This window comes from Crinia signifera, chromosome 4 (genome assembly GCF_055691185.1).
Source record: "Crinia signifera chromosome 4, ASM5569118v1, whole genome shotgun sequence".
NCBI classification, from domain to species: domain Eukaryota; kingdom Metazoa; phylum Chordata; class Amphibia; order Anura; family Myobatrachidae; genus Crinia; species Crinia signifera.
In genome coordinates, this window is record NC_139220.1 from 191,807,162 (window position 1) to 191,827,905 (window position 20,744).

The following is a 20,744-nucleotide window of genomic DNA, read 5'->3' on the forward strand; positions in this document are numbered from 1 at the left end:
AGTGAGATCATTAGGGAATGGGAAATGTACTATGAGGAGAATGAAGGATCAGCACCAGAAGGGGTGGTGTGGGATGCTGGGAAAGCTGCCCTGAGAGGAGCCCTTATAAAAAAGATTGCCCAAATCAAAAAAACCTCGAGGGAGGAAAATGTAGAGGCAGAAAGGAATAGCAAAGCCAGGGAGGTGACATATTGGCAGGAGGGGACTGAGGATGCAAGAAGGGAATGGGTAGTTGCCAAGACAGCATGGTTGGATGCAGTACAGGAATATACAGTGAGACAGGAGTCTTTCAGGGAACACAATAAATATATACTATATGACAGACCGGGTAGCTACTTGGCACAACTAGCTAGGGGTGAAATAACCAGCTCGAAGAATATAATATATGTGATGAGAGAGGATGGTAGTAAGGCGGAAACCACCCCTGAAATAGCCAGCGCCTTTCTTCAATACTTTGAAGAACTGTATAAGTCTATATCCCCAAGAACAAAAGAAGAGAGAACAGAATTTCTAAAGGGAATAGAGGTACCTACCTTAAGTGAAGCAGATAGAGTAGCATTGGAAAACCCCATTTCAGAACAGGAAGTTGGAGAGGCAATAAAAACTATGCCCGGGGGTAAAGCGCCAGGTTGCGATGGGTTGCCACCTGAAATATATAAAAAATTTGCAACCCAAATGGTGCCTAAGATTACAGAAATGTTAAATCACAGTCTACAGCAGGGGCTAATCCCGGAATCAATGAGGGAGGCGATGATAGTACTTATATTGAAGGAAGGCAAGAACCCAACTGCAATGGAATCATTTAGGCCCATATCATTAATAAACACAGATGCCAAAATTTTGGCTAAAGTGTTAGCAAAACGGTTGGAAAGGGTGATGGATAAACTTGTACATGAGGACCAAACAGGATTTCGCAAAGAAAGGAGTACAGCAATAAATATCCGTAGGTTTTATACAAATACACAAATCGATCAGCAAGAGGGAGACACCCCATGTACCCTCTCTTTGGATGCCGCGAAGGCATATGATAGTATAGAATGGGGATACCTATGGGAAGTGTTGGGGAGATTCGGTTTCGGGGGGAAGTTTATTAATTGGATTAAAACTTTATACGCTGCTCCAAGGGCCAGGCTACAAATTAATGGGTATGTAACGGAAACCTTTGAACTTGAGAGGGGAACGAGACAGGGGTGTCCAATGTCCCCTGCATTGTTTAACCTGGCACTGGAACCATTGGCATGCTCCCTGAGACAAAACCCAGCGATGAGTGGTCTGGGGCGAGCCGTCGAAGGAAAAAACAAACAAGTGATATCTGCCTATGCAGATGATATGCTAATATATATTGCGGACCAAGACAGGGAGATGCCAATTGTATTAAGAACATTGGAGGAATTTGGCCAACAGTCTGGGATAAAAATAAATTGGGATAAATCCAGTATAATGCCAGGTAAGGGAGGATGCCCAACTAGTCGGATGGAAGAGGGAGTGGTAAAATGGACAGGGAGTATGAAATATCTGGGGGTCCATATATCAAATGATGCAAATAAGTATGTCAAGATGAACCTGGAATCATTGATAAAGTGGTATCAGGGGAAAATAAAAACATGGACAAAACTGCCACTATCCATAACGGGGAGAGTGAATGTGGTAAAGATGGTAGTACTCCCCAAGATGCTTTACATCCTTCAACAAGCACCAGCCCATATACCCGCAAGAATATTCAAAAAAATCGATAGTATAACATCAACCTTCATTTGGGGGAATAAAAGAGCTAGAATTAAAGTAACTACTTTAACTAGAAATAAAAAACAAGGAGGCTTGGGGCTGCCACATTTTAAATTGTATTATATGGCAACCCAGTTATGGCACCTGAAGGGCTGGGTAGTAAGAACTAGCGGGAATAGCCTAAACGAGTTAGTGGATCAGAATAGAGAGGGGGACTCCCCTAGGCAGGTTCTACTGGACCATAGCAAAGGGAAAACTCAAAAGCCACTAATCAAACAAGCTAAGAAGATCTGGGATCAGACAAATAAAATACTGGGCTATGAGGGACTGGATCCGGAAACCCCGATCTGGGCAATAAATGCCCAGGGAGGAGAAGTTCGATACAGGAGAAAAGAAATCAAGGTTTGCTGAGGGAAATATGGAATAACGCAAGTGGGACAAATATATGAAGAAGGAAGGATAAAGACGTTTGAACAGCTGACAACGGAATATATGTTGGGAAAAAACATGTTCTATAGGTATCTCCAGTTAAGGAGTAGCTTAGGGACAGCATATGGGAGGGAAGGGGTTAACATAGAGGACTGCCCAGTAAAGAAAATCCTAGATTCCAAAAATAAAATCAAAGTAGCCGGTATATATAAAATATTGATAGGGAAGGTAGAAGATAGCCAAATAAAGAAAAACAGAAGTGAGTGGAGTAAGGATATAGGGAGTATGTCCGATGAGGAATGGGACAAAGTATTGGCATCCCCTACAAAAGCAACAGCATCAACACGGTTCCAACAAATACAGCTCTTCTTAGTACACAGAGTATACGTGACCCCAGTAAAACTCAAACAATATAATAAAAGAAATAGTGATAAATGCCCCAAATGTAGAGAACAACAAGGAACACTTCTACACATGATTTGGCAGTGTAGACATGTTCAGAGGTTATGGCAGGCGGTTGGCCAAGTAGCTATACGGTTGGGTTTCGACCAAAACATTCTAAATGAAAAAGTATGTATATTAAATGCACAAGTTGGCACAGATAAATATCAATCACAATGTATTGTAAACTTAGTCACTTTGGTTAAGGTATTAATAGTCAGGAAATGGCTGGCACAGGACACCCCGAATATAAAACAATGGAAAAATTTAGTAAATAGCACTATTGCACACGAAAGATACATGTACTCAAAGAGAGGTTGCATAAGTAAGTTTCACCAGGTTTGGGATATTTGGATACACTCCGAATTTTATGATGGAGAATAGGTAGGTTCACAGGAACAAAAAAAAAAAAAAAAAATACGGCACACCACGCACTTTAATAGGATTAATAAAGATACAGAGGAGATAGAACAACAAGACGACTTAGTGGGGACAAATCTCGGGGAGGGTAGGGAGGGGGGGGGGATGGGTAATTATTAGGATAGGGGGGGGGGGGGAAGGAGTCTCAAGGGAATAAGTCAGTTCGGACTGTCAATATTGGATAGGATGTTATTTATGTGTTGTATATTTGTTAAAAGACGTTCGGATTTGGACTATATGGTTGTCACCACCTGACCCCCCTTTTTCCTGTGTTGTTTTGTTTGTTGTGTAAGAAAAACTGAAATAAATAAAGACTATATTTAAAAAAAAAAGGCAGAATTACTTCACAGAAAGAGTAGTGGATAATAACGAATTATACTCGCGATAATTCCTTTCCTTCGGAATACTTCATGACAGCCTTACAATGGGTTAATCCCTTTTCTCCCAGTCTGTAGACAGGTAGTTTTTTCCTTAATACGCTAGGCTCCTCCCCTTTGCTCCTCTTCCTTATGGTATATATGCCCTCTCCTCTCAATCCCCCTCAGTCTTTTTCCTGTCTCCTTAGGAGTAGGTGTAGGTAGATAGGTTTATTAGGTACTTGTTTCCTAGCACGGCCACAACGATTTGGATCTCGGGCATCGCAGGTAAAAAAATCGCGTCGGTCGCATCGCATGCGGGCAAAAAAATCGCATGTGATGCGACCGACGCGATGCCCGCGATTTTCCATAGGGAACAATGTAAAATGCCTCAATTTACCCAAATCAACATAGGAAACAATGTTAAATGGCCCAGAGACCCCAAACCCCCCCCCCTGCACAGTGAAATGGCCCCCCAAAAATTTTTAACGCCACCCCACGACCAACGTGAACCCGAAGCGTGGCGAGCGCAGCGGTACGCGTCCTCCGACTTTTTCATACCCCCACTATCCACGTCGGCGTGGAGTTAAGAATAGAAAGTGTGGCGAGCGGACGCGGATACCTTCACAGGTATCCGTGTCCCCTCGCGGGCTTCACAGGTATCCGCGTCCCCACGCGGGGCTCGCCACGCGTCGGGCTCGCTGCGCTCGCCACACTTTCTATTCTCAACTCCACGCCGACGTGGATAGTGGGGGTATGAAAAGGTCGGAGGACGCGTACCGCCGCCCCTCGCGGGCTCGCTGCGCTTGCCACGCTTCGGGATCACGTTGATCGTGGGGTGGCCATTTCACTGTTCAGGGGGGTTTTTTGGGGTCTCTGGGCCATTTAACATTGTTCCCTATGTTGATTTGGGTAAATTGAGGCATTTTACATTGTTCCCTATGGAAAATCGCGGGCATCGCGTCGGTACCATTGCATGCTTTTTTTGGCCGCATGCGATGCGACCGACGCGATTTTGACATTTTCAATGCATTTCAATGGCAAATCGCGATTGTGGCCGTGCTAGGAAACAAGTACCGTTTATTATTTTACCTTGTCAGCTGGCTGGTTATGCGGCTGTCCCTGGGCAGTGCTGTGGGATGGCGGTGCCTATATCCTGGCATCTGGTCCTGGCCGACGGCAGTGACATGGATTGGATGAAAAAGACATTTGCGTCTAAAGGTCCATACACACTGGGCGACTATGCCCAGCGTGTATGGACAGCGATGATGTCAATCATCGCTGCGGGGAAAGCCGCTCAGTGCATACTACTAAGCGGCTTTCCCCCTGCCCGGCGCCGATGGAGGGGGGCGTTGTATAGCGCAGAGCTATGCAAAGCCGTCAACGCCGCTCATCTGCTGGTTATACCAGCAGATGAGCGGCTTTCCCGGCGATGATGCGGGAGCGCGCAGCTGCGCTCACCGTTGGGGCATACACACTTGGCGGCTTTGAGCTGAAAGACGCTCGAACAGGCTGTTTTGAGCGGCTTTCAGCTCAGTCGCCCAGTGTGTATGGGCCTTAAGGAAGATTTTTTTTTGTCAAGTTCTAAAATAAGCAGATCTCCTGCTAGCCTGGATCGTGATTTAGAACATGTGGCTCCTTTTTTGCCTACATGGAAACTTTAGACTCTATCATTCTAGGAATAAAAAGAGGAGATTATTTAATCTCAATCGATCTGAAGGATGCTTATTTCCATGTTCCAATAAGAAAATTCGAAAGAAAGTACCTGAGGTTTTGTGTGCTAGGAACACATTACCAATTTACCTGCCTTCCATTTGGCCTCACGTCATTTCAAAGAATATTCACAAAAGTATTGCTCATCTCAGAAGGAGAAGAGGTTGCAGCAGACGTTACAGTGGTCATAGAAGTATTACAAAATCGTGGATGGATAATAAACTGGGGAAAGAGCCAGCTACAGCCATCTCAAGTCATTCAGTTTATTAAAGTGGTAATAGACACAGGAAACTTCACAGTTTCTTTGTCAGAAGGCCGGTGGGTACTTGTGAGTTATCTGGGCGTCCGATTTCTAAATCGGGTCGGATCGGGTACATCGCATCGCATCGCATGCGACGCGATGCGATGACCCGATTTTTCCATAGGAATCAATGTTAAAATGGACTGAGTCCATTTTAACATGGAATTCAATGGGAAAAAGGGGTCCTTTTCATACCCCTACTATCCAAGTGGGCATGGAGTTGGATATAAACCTGTGGCGAGCGTAGCGAGCCACCGAGCCCGAAGCGTGGCGAGCGGACACAGAATACCGTCCCCTCGCGGGGCTCGCTTCGCTCGCCACGCTTCGGGCTCGGTGGCTCGCTACGCTCGCCACAGGTTTATATCCAACTCCATGCCCACTTGGATAGTAGGGGTATGTAAAGGACCCCTTTTTCCCATTGAATTCCATGTTAAAATGGACTCAGTCCATTTTAACATTGATTCCTATGGAAAAATCGGGTCATCGCATCCGATGGTCGCATGCGATGCGATATCGCATCGCATCGCATCTGATTGTATGCCTTAACTTAAGGCATACAATCAAAAAATCGGGCGCCCAGATAACTCATAAGTACCGGCCGGTGTTTAAAAATGCAAAAATTTATTTCTATTGTCCAAAACACAAGAAGAGTCCAGGTAAGAATGGCAATAAGTCTTCTAGGCATGATGTCCTCCACAATCAAGATTTTCCCTTTTTTCACGGTATCAAACGGCTCTAAATTACCATGTGGGCATTTCTATGGTGACAAGCGACTCCCTAAACTGATGGTGTCATCACCATGGACGCAAGTGCTGTAGGTTGGGGAGCCCATCTCCAGAACAAAACCTGTCAAGGAAGGTGGTCTATTCCAGAAAGCAAACTCTCCTCCTATCAAGGAGAGTGAAGAGCCATATGGTTAGCAATCTGTCACTTCAAAAACTAGATTCAAGGTTCCCATTTAAAAATGAAAATCACTACAGTGTCCTATATAAACAAGCAGAGAGGCACAAGAAGTGCGAATCTGCTAAAGGAGCTAACAATAGTATGGAATGGGCGGAGCTACATCTGCAGTCAATATCAGCTTTTTATCTTCTAGGCAGAGAAAATCAGAAAGCAGATTTTTTTTTTTTGAGCAGGAAGATAGTTTTGTCCAGGGGAGTGGGAGCTACAGACCTCCATATTTCAGCTGGTAATTCAAAGGTCCGGAAGACCGGGCATCGATCTAATGCCAACCAACAAGAAAGTGGATCTCTACTTTTCCAGGTACTAGATGCAAGGCTCTTGGGAGATAGATGCATTGTCCCAGAGTTGGGAATTCAGGCTGGTATACATATTCCCACCTTTTCCCCTGATTGCCAGAGTTTTGAAAAAGATTTGGGAAGAGAAGGTGTTGGTGATGGTTGTTTTGGCCCAGCAGTCTTGGTTTCCAGTGGTGCTGGACATGGCGCTAGAAGATCCTCTGACTCTGCCCATATCCCCTTATATGTAGAGTCAGGGACCTCTTATATCCGGAGCCTCAAAACACTGCTTTAACGGCTTGAAAATTGAGAGGCAATTATTGAAAAGTAAAGGATTGTCTGTGTTTGCGGAGGATCTTCTTCAGGCAAGAACAAAGGTTACGTCAGACCTTTACTATAAAATATGGCAAACTTTCCTGGACAAGTGTGACACATCCAAGTTGAAGATCTCAGATGTATTACAATTTCTATGTGATGGCTACAAGAAAGGTTTAGCTACCGCAACACTAAAGGTGCATATTTCGGCTTTAAGTATCCTCTTGGACAAGAAGATGGTGGAGGATAAGTTAATTAGTAGGTTTTGTCAAGCTATTAGGACAAGACCTTGGATAAAATCTTTTGTTCCTCAATGGGATCTCAATCTGGTCCTTAACCCCTTCCCGACATTTGACGTACATTTACGTCATGGTCGGGAAGTACTTCCCGACACATGGCGTAAATGTACGTCATGGCTTGTAACTGTCACCGCGTCTATAGACGCGGTGACAGTTTCAACATGTCTGCTGTCCCTGACAGCAGACATGTCCCTGCATGCCCAGGGGGGGCTGCGATGCCGCCCCCCCGTCGGCGATCGCTGTGATTGGCTGTTCAGTGTGAACAGCCATTCACAGCGTTTTCTGTGTCACCGGCGAATAACGTTCGCCGGTGACACGCGATCGGAGGTGATTGGTGCTGTAAAGTACAGCACCAATCACCGCGGGGTGTAAGGGTGACACTGGTGTCACCCCACCTCACCCCGCCCCCAAAGGCCGTGATTGGTTCGTCGGACCGACGGACCAATCACAGCCAAGGAGGGGGATTTAAACTAACGGTGACTGCACTGCAGACGCCATTCCGGTCTGGAATTGCATGCAGTGCGGTCACCGTGCCTAGCTGCCGCAGTATACTGACCTGAACCGAGCAAAATACTTACCTGATCACTGCTTCATCACTGCTTGTAGTGTGCTGGATGCTTCCTGGATCCTGTTACTACTTGTGACTTCCTGTGTTGTGAACTTGTGCTGCTGCAGTGTAATAGCGTTAGATAGAGAGAGAGAGATAGAGAGATAGTGTCAGAGAGTGCTATATTTTGTGCTGCTGCAGTGTGATATAGTTATAGATATAGAGATAGAGAGAGAGATAGTGACAGATTGTGCTATATATTTTTTATATAACTGACTGCTGCCCCCCTTTTGTGCTGATCAGTATAAATTAACTGATCAGCAACTTTTTGGGGGCGCAGGTTTTTTTTTATATATATATATACCTGTCAGTGCTGCTGCTGCAGTGTCATAGTGATAGATAGTGAGAGATAGAGAGAGATAGTGACAGAGAGTGATAGAGACTGCTATATTTTGTGTCTGCTGCCCCCCTTTTGTGCACCCCCAGCAACTTTTTGGGGGTGCAGGGGTTATTTTTCATATATATAACTGTCAGTGCTGCTGCTGCAGTGTCATAGAGTGATAGATAGTGAGAGATAGAGAGATAGAGAGAGATAGTGACAGAGAGTGATAGAGAGTGCTAAATTTTGTGTCTGCTGCCCCCGCCTTTTGTGCTGATCACTATATCTGAGGTGATCAGCAACTTTTTGGGGGTGCAGAGGTTTTTTTTTTTTATATATACCTGTCAGTTGCTGCCAGTTGCACCAAAGGTTGTGCACCTGCTGCCCCTCACTGGTAATCAGTGTCGCATCACTGATCACCTTTTTTTTTTTTTGTGGGTGCTGTGGGGTCTTTTTTTAATTTTTTTTTTACACACACTGTGATTTTGTGGGTGTCCTGTGGCCACTGTGCGCTGATCAGTGACGTACATCACTGATCATCTTTTTCGGCACAGGGTTGATCTATTTTTTTATTTTTTTTTTTTATCAAATTCCTGTTGCCTTTTGAGCGCTGTTCAGTGACGGACGTTACTGACCAACATCTGTGCTCAATTTTTGGCGCAGGACCTTTTTTTTTTTTTTTTTAACCCCTTCAATTTTTTTTTTTGTATAAAGTATTTTTTTTTTCTGCACTACATACACGCTACACACTACATACCCCCCGGGTTGAAATAAAGTTTGTACCCCCCCCCCCTACACTATACACGTGTTGAAACATTTCACTACCAGTAACACAAAAATAAAAATGGCATCCCAAATGTCATCCCAGTCATCCAGAAGAATGTATTTAGCGGAGGTGGCATATGCCATGCTTGCCTCTGACTCTGACACAGCCAGTGATGCAAGCGGGGAATTTGAAGGATTCGTCTTAAGCTCCTCTTCCTCCTCTGGTGATGAGGGACCCCCTCAAAGACGCCCCCGTAGAGCAGCTGAGACCCCCCCCCCAATAATTGATCTCGTATGGACCCCACCACCAGACAATTTTGAGCCCCAGGTTCCTGAGTTTTTGGCCATGCCAGGAATCCAATTTGATTCCACAGGTCTCAGAGAAATTGACTTTTTCAAATTTATTTTTCTCTGATGATTTTATAAATTTAATGGTGGACCAAACTAATTTATATGCCCAGCAGTTTATTGCTCAAAACCCCACGTCATCATTTGCTAGGTGGACCCCTGTAGATGCAGTAGAGATGATGACGTTTTGGGGTCTGGTGTTTCATATGGGCATAGTAAAAAAGCCAGAAATTAGGCAATATTGGAGTACAGATGTTCTGTACAGCACCCCATTTTACCGTATGGCCATGCCCCGGGCTCGATTTGAGACGATCCTTAAATTTTTGCATTACAACGATAATGCACAGTGCCCACCCAGAGATGATCCCACCTTTGACCGGCTATTCAAAGTCAGGCCGGTCATTGATCATTTCAGTGCCAAATTTGAAGAGATGTACATCCCAGATAAATTCATTTGCATAGACGAGTCCCTTATACATTTTAAAGGAAGGGTTAAATTCCGCCAGTACCTTCCCAGTAAGAGGGCAAGGTATGGCATAAAAATGTATAAGCTGTGTGAAAGCACCTCAGGGTACACTCACAGGTTTAGGGTATATGAAGGGAAGGATTCAAGAATTGAACCGCCAGAATGCCCCCCCTCCCTCGTAGGTGTTAGTGGAAAAATTGTCTGGGATTTAGTGCACCCCTTCCTGGATAAAGGTTATCACCTCTATGTGGATAACTTTTACACTAGCATCCCCCTGTTTAAGGCCCTTGGTTCAAGAGGTACAGCAGCTTGCGGTACTGTGCGCAAGAACCAAAGAGGCCTCCCAAAAACGCACATTGCCCAAGTAATGAGAAGGGGTGAAAGCAGGGGAATATGCACCGAAAATATGTTGTTGGTCAAATATAAGGACAAGAGGGATGTCCTTTATACTGACAACAATTCACGGAGACAGTACCACCTCCGTCCCTGTACGAGGTACCAGTACCCACACCTCCAAACCTAATTGTATCCTGGATTACAATAGGTACATGGGCGGAGTGGATCTTTCAGATCAGGTACTGAAGCCGTACAGTGCCCTGCGGAAAACAAAAATCTGGTACAAGAAGCTGGCCGTGTATATCATCCAGATGGCACTGTATAACGCTTACGTGCTATTCCGTTCTACCGGCCAGAGGGGGACATTTATGCACTTTCAAGAGGAAGTCATAAAGGGCCTAATATTTGGGAACCAGCAGGCAGAGGGCCCCAGTACTTCTAGTACTGGCCCCCGTATTGTACCAGGGCAGCATTTTCCTGATGAAATCCCCTCCACTGGAAAAAAGGGCAGGACACAAAAAAGGTGCAAAGTTTGCTATAAAAAGGGAATAAGATAGCAAACTATTTTCCAGTGTGACACTTGCCCCGACAAACCCGGCCTATGTATAAAGGAGTGTTTTAAATTATACCACACATCTATGGATTATTAGGTTCATAATTTCACCGTGCTTCGGGGGTCTTGCTAATGCCACATAGCACCCACCATTCATTCCACCAGAATCTGAGCCGCAAAATCCAAAAATCACTCCTTCCCTTGAGCCAGAACTGCATTTTTGTGTAAAAAAATGTAATTTTTCATTTTCACTGCCCAGTTGTACCACAATTGGTGAAACCCCTGGGGGTTTGAAATGTACACTATACCCCTAGATGAATTCCCTGAGGGGTGTAGTTTGCAAAATGGGGTCACTTGTGGGGGGGTTCCACTGTATTGGTGCTTTGGGGGTCTTGCTAATGCGACATAGCACCCACCAACATTCCACCAGAATTTGTGCTGCAAAATCCAAATATCACTCCTTCCCTTCTGAGTCCTGCCACTTTTTGGTCACACATGAGGCATTGCCGTACTCGGGAGAAATTGGGGCACAGATTTTGGGGTGCTTTTTCTCCTTCATACCTTCTGAAAATGAAAAATTTTGAGCCAGAACTGCATTTTTGTGTAAAAAAATGTAATTTTTCATTTTCACTGCCCAGTTGTATCAAAATGGGTGAAACCCCTGGGGGTTTGAAATGTACACTATACCCCTAGATGAATTCCCTGAGGGGTGTAGTTTGCAAAATGGGGTCACTTGTGGGGGGGTTCCACTGTATTGGTGCTTTGGGGGTCTTGCTAATGCGACATAGCACCCACCAACATTCCACCACCAAAAATCACTCCTTCCCTTCTGAGTCCTGCCATGCACCCAACTGGTATTTTTTGGTCACATATGAGGCATTGCCGTACTCGGGAGAAATTGGGGCACAGATTTTGGGGTGCTTTTTCTCCTTCATACCTTCTGAAAATGAAAAATTTTGAGCCAGAACTGCATTTTTGTGTAAAAAAATGTAATTTTTCATTTTCACTGCCCAGTTGTATCAAAATTGGTGAAACCCCTGGGGGTTTGAAATGTACACTATACCCCTAGATGAATTCCCTGAGGGGTGTAGTTTGCAAAATGGGGTCACTTGTGGGGGGGTTCCACTGTATTGGTGCTTGGGGGGTCTTGCTAATGCAACATAGCACCCACCAACATTCCACCAGAATCTGAGCTGCAAAATCCAAAAATCACTCCTTCCTTTCTGAGTCCTGCCATGCACCCAAATGGTATTTTTTGGTCACATGTGAGGCATTGCCGTACTCGGGAGAAATTGGGGCACAGATTTTGGGGTGCTTTGTCTCCTTCATTCCTTGTGAAAATGAAAAATTTTGAGCCAGAACTGCATTTTTGTGTAAAAAATGTAATTTTGCATTTGCACAGCCCAGTTGTATCAAAATTGGTGAAACCCCTGGGGGTTTGAAATGTACACTATACCCCTAGATGAATTCCCTGAGGGGTGTAGTTTGCAAAATGGGGTCACTTGTGGGGGGGTTCCACTGTATTGGTCCTTGGGGGGTCTTGCTAATGCGACATAGCACCCACCAAAATTCCACCAGAATCTGAGCTGCAAAATCCAAAAATCACTCCTTCCCTTCTGAGTCCTGCCATGCACCCAAATGGTATTTTTTGGTCACATGTGAGGCATTGCCGTACTCGGGAGAAATTGGGGCACAGATTTTGGGGTGCTTTTTCTCCTTCATACCTTCTGAAAATGAAAAATTTTGAGCCAGAACTGCATTTTTGTGTAAAAAATTTAATTTTTCATTTTCACTGCCCAGTTGTACCACAATTGGTGAAACCCCTGGGGGTTTGAAATGTACACTATACCCCTAGATGAATTCCCTGAGGGGTGTAGTTTGCAAAATGGGGTCACTTGTGGGGGGGTTCCTAAATTTTAGCATCTTATGGTGCCTAGAAACCTACATGGTGCCTAAAAAATAATCTCATAAAAAGGAGGCTCCAAAATCAAGTAGGTGCTCCTTCTATTATGAAGCCTGTGGTTTGGTCAACGTGCACACTAGGGTCACATATAGGATATTTATGAAAACAAAAGAATTGGGGGAATCAATTTTTAGTCACATTTCTCTAGTAAAATGTACTGTGTTCCTTAGAAAAATGTATTAAAATTGCAAATCTGCAAAAAAAATGAAATTTTGAAATTTCACCTACACTTTGTTTTAATTCCTGTGAAACACCTAAAGGGTTAACAAACTTCCAAAATGCTGTTTTGAATACTGTGAGGGGTGCAGTTTTTGAAATGGTATCATTTATGGGGGTGTCTCACATACAAGTCCCTCAAAGTCACATCAGAACTGAACTGGTCCCTAAAAAAATCAGTGTTTGAAATTTTCTTGAAAATTTGAGAATTTGCTATTCATATTGTAAGCCTCCTAGTGTCCAAAAAAATTAAAAGGAAGTTGAAATAATGATGGAAACATAAAGTAGACATATGGTCTATGTTAGTTATTAACTATTTTGAGTGGTATGATTATTTGTCTCACAAGCAGAAAATTTAACATTTTGCAAATTGCTAAATTTTCCATTTTTTTACGACATTTTGGTATTTTTCACAAAAAAACACAGACTGTATCGACCCAAATTTACCACTAATTTGAAGTACAATGTGTCACGAAAAAACAATCTCAAAATCACTGGGATAAGTAAAAGCAAAAAAAAGTTATCCCCACTTAAGTGATACATGTCAGATTTGAAAAAAAGGGCTCTGTCAGGAACGCAAAAACTGGCTCTGTCAGGAAGGGGTTAATGCCCTTATGCAGTCACCTTTTGAGCCACTAGATAGCGTTAAATTGAAATTTCTAACTTGGAAAGTGATATTTTTAGTGGCAATCACTTCTGCTAAAAGGATTGGAGAACTTCAGGCATTGTGGGCGCATAATCCTTACTTGAAGATTTCTTGAAGAGAAAATAGTCCTTCGGACTAACCTGTCTTTTTTTACCTAAAGTTGTGTCCTGTTTTCACATAAACTGGGAAATTGTATTGCCTTCATTTTTCCCAAAGCCATCTAATAAGAAGGAACAAGGTCTGCATACGCTGGATGTGGTGAGAGCAGTGACGATCTATCTAAACAGAGTCAAAACATTTAGACATTCAGAGACACTTTTTGTTATTCCGTTATGCACAAGGAAAGGATTTACGCCTTACGTTTGCTTATAAAAAAGTTGGACTTCAATTACCAGGGATAGTGAAGGCACACTCTGTAAGAGCAATGTCGGTTTCCTGGGCTAAAGAGGCAAAGGTATCCATGAAAGACATTTGTGAAGCTGGGACTTGGTCGTCTAATCACGCATTTGTTAAACACTATGAATTGGATGTGACTAAAGAACATTTCGGAAGTCAAGTTCTTAATCAAGTCATGTCTTAAGATATTTATAGCATTCCCTCATATATGCTTTGGTATGTCCCATTGTAAGGCTGCCATGAAGTAGGAAGGAGAAAATAACGGATTATACTCACGATAATTCCTTTTCTTCAGAATACTTCATGGCAGCCCATGTATATCCCTACCTGTATCTGTTTTTTTCTTGCTCTAGGATCCAGCGTAGACATTCAAAGACTGAGGGGGATTGAGAGGAGAGGGCATATATACAATAAGGAGGAGGAGCAAAGGGGAGGATCCTAGCGTATTAAGGAAAAAACTACCTGTCTACAGACTGGGAGAAAAGGGATTAACCCATTGTAAGGCTGCCATGAAGTATTCCGAAGAAAAGGAATTATCGTCAGTATAATTCGTTATTATCCACTACTCTTTCTGCGAAGTAATTCTTCCTCAAATTTCCCCTGAATCTTCCTCCCTCGTTTATCCTCAATTCACTTCAGATCAGTGCAGGGGGACCTACTTAGCACCTATAAATATTTAATTCCTGATGTATGTAATATACATGCTCGCTGGTGCCACCAGGGATCGGGCAGCCTGTGTGTATTAGGCACCATGCAGTACCTGGGACTCTGCTTCATACACTCCTCTTAAGCCCACCCATAGACTCCTGTAAACCTAGCCAAAGGGAGTCTGAAGGAAGGCGAAGGAAGAGTGTGTGCAGTCTTTTGCTGAGTCCCAGGAACCGCATGGTGCTTAATACAGTGCTGCTGATCAGCGTGGGGGAACCAGCAAACTCATATATTAAATCAAAGCTTTTATGTTGATAAAATGTAGAAGGACTGTGTCTTCCTGATTTGTATCCCTTCATTTCTTTTCAGGGACAAAGATATCGAAAGCTTCCTGGAGATGAGTCGTAACAAGTTCATTGGTTTTACCCTAGGACAGTGCGTATTGGTAGTATACACATATTTTAGTGTTCCTTTACTTCACTCAAGCTGCATCTATTCTGTTTTTAGTGTCTACTATTTTATCCTAGGCGTGTGCAAATATAAACCTGTCCACTTGTCTTGTCCCAGTAAAGCATTAAACTTTTGTTTTGTCCTTTTAGTGACACGGATACTTTGGTAGGATTGCCTCGTCCTATTCATGAAAGTGTGAAGATTTTAAAGCAGGTAAAACACCTAAATCTTTCCAGTGCACTCCCTGGGCTGAATTTTCTTTTCTTGCTGCATTTAGTTTAGAACCAATCTGCAACTTTTTGAGGGACTTTTTTATAAAGTGGAAGGACAAATTATTTTAAATAAAATATTGAATTTGGATCAAATAAAAAATGAGGAAGTCTTCCCCTTAAATGGATACACTGCAGGTGCCAGGATTCTAATACAACAATTCGTTTTTTTTTTATCTAAATCTCTTTTATTGTGTCTTTTATTAAATCTCTTTTATTTATAAAAAGTGGACGTGTACATATTTTGTAAAAAAAAAAAAAACCAACAAACTGGCAAATAACATTGCTGCAAAGACATGCAACAATAACATTGAACATTGATATGACAAGGAGAGCCACCTGAGCTTTAGGGTTGGGTTTCCCAACAAGGCTCATATTCCAAATCAAGGGAGAAGAAGTGATAAAGTACCTGGTACTTTATCACCGGCCAATCAGCTCCTAGCTGTCCCTTTTTTTTAAACCCTGTAACTTAACAGTCAGGTGCTGATTGGCCGGTGATAAAGTACCAGGCACTTTATCACTTCTCCTCCCTTATCACTGCTTCATACATCTACCCTTGTGTTACTATTGTTAACCATCATTATAGGTGCACATGTCACACATCACACTTTACAGTGTAGTATGTATGTAATGTCATTATGCGTACAGATGTCTATATTTTTGCCCACTAATTTTTTTTCTTTTCTTTTTTTTTCAGCACAGATATGTTTCAGTTGCTGACATCCAAATCAAAAAGGAGGATGAGCTAGAGAAATGCCCTATGTCACTGGTATGAGCAGTTTCCACGTCCTCAATTCCTGTTGTCATTAAGTCTGTTATTTGCTGCTCTATATGCTACTGAATATTCTGTGGAAAGAAAACTATAATCTCTAAATTTGAGATATTACGTTCCTTCCTTATTTGGGGGCTATCTGGTGTGATTGTGGTTTTGCTTTTGTTCTTTTTGTTTTTTTCTTTACGATAACGCTCATCTCTGTAAGTATGAATTACCAACTGCATCAATGGTTTTGTGACCCAGAGAAATCTGACCTCGTTGCTGCAATTATACCATAGAATGGAAACCTGGCTCTATGCAATATGTAATTGCAGGTTTTGGTAACTTTGATGCGTGCAGATCCCCATAATACAGTAGAAACAGATTGCGTCCACAACCTCTTTCTGTGACTCTATTAGCTTGTTAGGTCATCATGCTTTAAAATAGTGCTTGGATGTCCCTTTAAATATCCCAAAGTGAATGAAGGAATGATGTGTCTGGTAAGAGTTTGCAGTTTACAAGTATGATTAAACTAAGGCAATTTAGAAAAAATAAACTAAAAAATCCAGGGATGGATGGTGTTGCTTCGGTACATCCAGCCAGATGCCGAATGCAGCCCAAACACTTGGAATAGGGGTCGATAATCTGTGCAGTGATAAATGGGTCTGAGATAGTGGTAAACCTAAAAAAAAAATCATTTTAACCTAAGGAAGTCTGCACAGATTATAGTAATCTGTGCAGTGCTTCTCTCACAGTCGCCTGCCTATTAGGCCGGTTCGCCTTGGAATTTTGGACAGTTTTAAAGCCAACTATTCGTTAATCTGCAGTTTTTATGTTCGTCTATGTAAAGGTATCGACTTTTGGTCGGATGTTCTAACGGAACATCGTCTGAAACACAAAATTAACCTCTAGAAAATCTACCCCTTTATGTCCAGCTCATTGGGGAAGTTTACACTTCTCTACTCTGCATACAAAATCCTGGGACTTCACAATTCGTTTTAAACTAACTGTAATTCAAAGAGACCAACATGTCTGCTGACATGTTGTTATTTTGAAGGAAGGTGATGAACAAGTAAAAAAAAAAAATGGAGTAAGCTAGAAGTCCACTACAATATATGAAGTTCCCATAAGTAAACCAAAAACTGATGAATCCTGTACAAAACAGGTGATCTGCCACCACAGGTACTGTTCAGCAAATAATAAGGGTAATAGCATGTAAAGGTCAGAATATTGGCACTGTGTTGTAATACCTTTTTGTCAATTTTTAGGGAGAGGAGGAAGTGGAGGAAACCGCAATGGAGTGTCTATACAGAGCAATGTTATTCAATATACCTCAGTACATGGTAAGGTGTATTCTCTTCTCTAGCACTCTAAACACTTTCACTCCTTTTCATTCACAGTAATATTTGTATGCATGCTGTGCAGTGAAAGTTCAGAGAGTGAGTAACTGGTCTAATGCCCACTGCTTTGTAGCAATATGCCCCCAACACTATATGGGATGAATCACTGTACTGTAGAAGCCATTTAAGTATATGTTTAACATTCACATTTGTTTGTTTCTTCTAAAGCTCACTATATTTAATTTTTTATTTACAACGTTCTTCTGAATGTTAAAGCTACATGTCACGGCAATACAACAGGACTGAGAGCCATTTGTAGTTGTAAAACTGTGTAGGCCTGTTTCTTGCAAAACATTTTATATAAAACAATAACATTTGGACACTTGTCAAAGAAAAGCATATAAATGTAGTGAATGCTTTTAGTACAATTCATATGAGGTATACAGTGCCTTGCACACAACAAGTAGGACAAAATAACCTAAAACTTCAGCGTGCATAACTATTCACCCCCCTAAAGTCAGTACTATGATCTGGGATTTGACTAGGCCATTCCAACACATTGAAATATTTCCCCTTAAACTACTCGTGTTGCTTTAGCAGTATGCTTCGGGGCAGTGTCCTGCTGGAAGCAGTCTCAAATCACAGCAGACTGAAACAGGTTATGCTGAAGAATTGCCCTGTATTTATCACCATCCATTGTTTCCCTAGATTCAAATAAGTTTCTCAATCCCTGCTGCTGAAACACATCCCCACAGCATGATGCTGCCACCACCATGTTTCACTGTGGGGATGGTGTTCTTTGGGTGATGGGATGTGTTAGGTTTGCGCCAGACAGTTTTCCTTGATGGCCAAAAAGTGAAATTCTGACCAGAGAACCTTCCTCCCTACATTTGGGGAGTCGCCCACATGTCTTTGGCAAATTCAAAACATGACTTATTATTTTTAACACTTCTTTCTGGCCACTCTTCCAGCTCTACGTAGGGTACAGCTTATTGTGGTCCCATGCGTAGATACATCAGTCTCTGCTGCAGAACTCTGCAGCTCCTTCAGGGTTACCTTTGGTCTCTGTGCTGCCTCTCTGATTAATGCCCTCCTTCCCCGGTCTGTGAGGTTTGGTGGGCGGCCCTCTCTTGGCAGGTTTATTGTGATACCCAGGGCCAGATTTGTGCCTAGGCCTGTGAGGCATGGGCCGCAGGGCGGCACCAATCAGGGGCGGCACAGCAGGCTGATATTTAAATAGCAGCATGGCAGAGCGGGTGGGCAGCGGCAAGTGACAAGCGCCGCCGACATGATTCATCATATGTCAGCGGCAGCGCCATTCGTCACCCACCGCTGCCCACCCGCTCTGCCATGCACAGTACATCACCGGCTATCTCCGACAGTCCCCCTACGCGCCCGGCTCCGCCGCTGGGTGAGCTGAGCTGAATTGGTCCGGCTCACTGCCGCGGGCGGGGAAAGCAGCTGAGCAGCGCGAACCTCGCTGCACTCAGTCAGTCAGCGTGAGACTGACTGAGACTGCAAATAAAGTTAATTCACCCTCCCTCCGGGTCCTCCATACAGTTAGCTTTACATTTTTTTGAGGCGGGCAGTAAAATATATATATATATATATATATATATATAGGTATGGGGGGGCGGCGGCACTCAGAAGAAAAAACACATGAGACGGTTTTGGTGGACCGACGTTTCAAAGCCCGCAGGCTTTTTTATCAAGGACCTTGATAAAAAAGCCTGCGGGCTTTGAAACGTCGGTCCACCAAAACCGTCTCATGTGTTTTTTCTTCTGAGTGCCGCCGCCCCCCCATACCTCCATACTACGAGGGACCAAAAATCTCTCCTTGGAAGGCACCAGTTCTTTGTGTATGCTTATCGAGAGAGTCCTGGAGTGCCACCTACAGCAATATATATATATATATATATATATATATATATATATATATATATAGTGTGTCCTCCAACTGGAGGTGTGGGGCACTCTCCAGGACAACTTTTATGCAAACTGGAGTTGTCCAATCAAAAAGACATCATGTTCAAAGGTACAAACGGGTTTTATTGGTCCAACATCGCCAATCCAAACATGCCCCTTTGTTGGGCACCCCATTGTTGGACTTTGGATTATTAGTGAGAGTGCGGTCTCTCCTTCGAATATATATATATTCTCTATCTCTATCTTTCTTGGGGGGGGGGCAGACAAAAATGGTGTGCCTAGGGGCGGCATGTTGGGGGGCCAGACCCATACCCAGTATTAGGGACCCCCAGTGACAGAGAGGCCTTGACGTACGGCCTGGGGGCTTAGCCCTATATCTGCAGATATATGCAACCAAGATCTCTGTATTATCTGATTAATATGTAGTTATTTTCTCACTCAGTGTGCAATTGGGATACAAAATGTTTTTTTTTCCTAGACAGAATTACCCCTTCCTTTTGGCACCTGAATGACACACCTCTGATTGACAAAAGTGTTCGATATAGATATATATATATATATATATATATATATATATATATATATATATATATATATATATATATATCTCTTAGGGGGGGGGCGGCCAAAAATAGTGTGCCTAGGGGTGGCCTGACCCCTAAATTCGCCCCTGGTGATACCATGTTCTTTCCATTTGAAGATGATGGATTTGATGGTGCTCCAAGGGCTCATCAAAGTTTTGGATATTGTTTTATAATAACCCATCCCTGACTTGTACTTATCAACAACTTTGTCCCTGACTTGTTTGGAGAGCTCCTTGGTCTTCATGGTGTGATGTATTTTGCTTAGTGGTGTTTCAGCCTCTGGGGCCTTTCAGAAAAGGTGTGTTTATACTGACAGATCATGTGACACTTAGATTTATTTATTTACAGTTTCTTATATAGCGCAGCAGATTCCGTTGCGCTTTACAATAATAGACCGTGATAAACCAAACTGGGTAACAACAGACAGACTTGGAGGTAGGAGAGCCCTCCTGCAGCTGTTCCCAGCAGCTGCTTAGAAGCCACTTGTGTCAAAGCGCCCCCCTTCTAGAATTTCACCCTTTCAGGGTGTCTTCTAGTCCTTTTTGTTTTTTGGAGCCCTGCTGCAAGCTTACAATCTATAGCAGGGGTCCTCAAACTTTTTAATCAGGGGGCTGTCACTGTCCCTCAGACCGTTGGAGGGCCGGACTATAGTAAAAACAAAAACTATGAACAAATTCCTATGTACACTGCCTATACAGGGTGTTTACATGCTTGTACCCCAAGGGTTAAATGCTCATTGCATTCCCAGCAGAAACAGCACTGCTGCCTCCTTCAGTCTCCCACCCCAGCGCTTCCTCATGTCTAGGATCACAAGCGGTGGCCGGGAGCTGCGCGTACCATCTCTAGTTAGCTGCACAGCTCCCCCGCCACAGCCGCAGACCTTTCCGCCTCACCTGCCCACAGCACGGAGGAATACACACC

At 43.3% G+C, this 20,744-nt stretch overlaps 1 protein-coding gene across 2 annotated transcripts in view; it reads left to right on the top strand.

Moving 5' to 3' along the window:
* Positions 1-20,744, top strand: part of STRIP2 (striatin interacting protein 2) — an 86,911-nt gene that overhangs the window by 33,672 nt on the left and 32,495 nt on the right. For both annotated transcript variants that reach the window (XM_083183292.1, XM_083183293.1), the window contains 4 exons: positions 14,870-14,935; positions 15,100-15,163; positions 15,917-15,988; positions 17,242-17,316. In XM_083183292.1, coding sequence (XP_083039418.1) covers positions 14,870-14,935; positions 15,100-15,163; positions 15,917-15,988; positions 17,242-17,316 — 277 coding nt within the window. The remainder of the gene's footprint in view (positions 1-14,869; positions 14,936-15,099; positions 15,164-15,916; positions 15,989-17,241; positions 17,317-20,744) is intronic.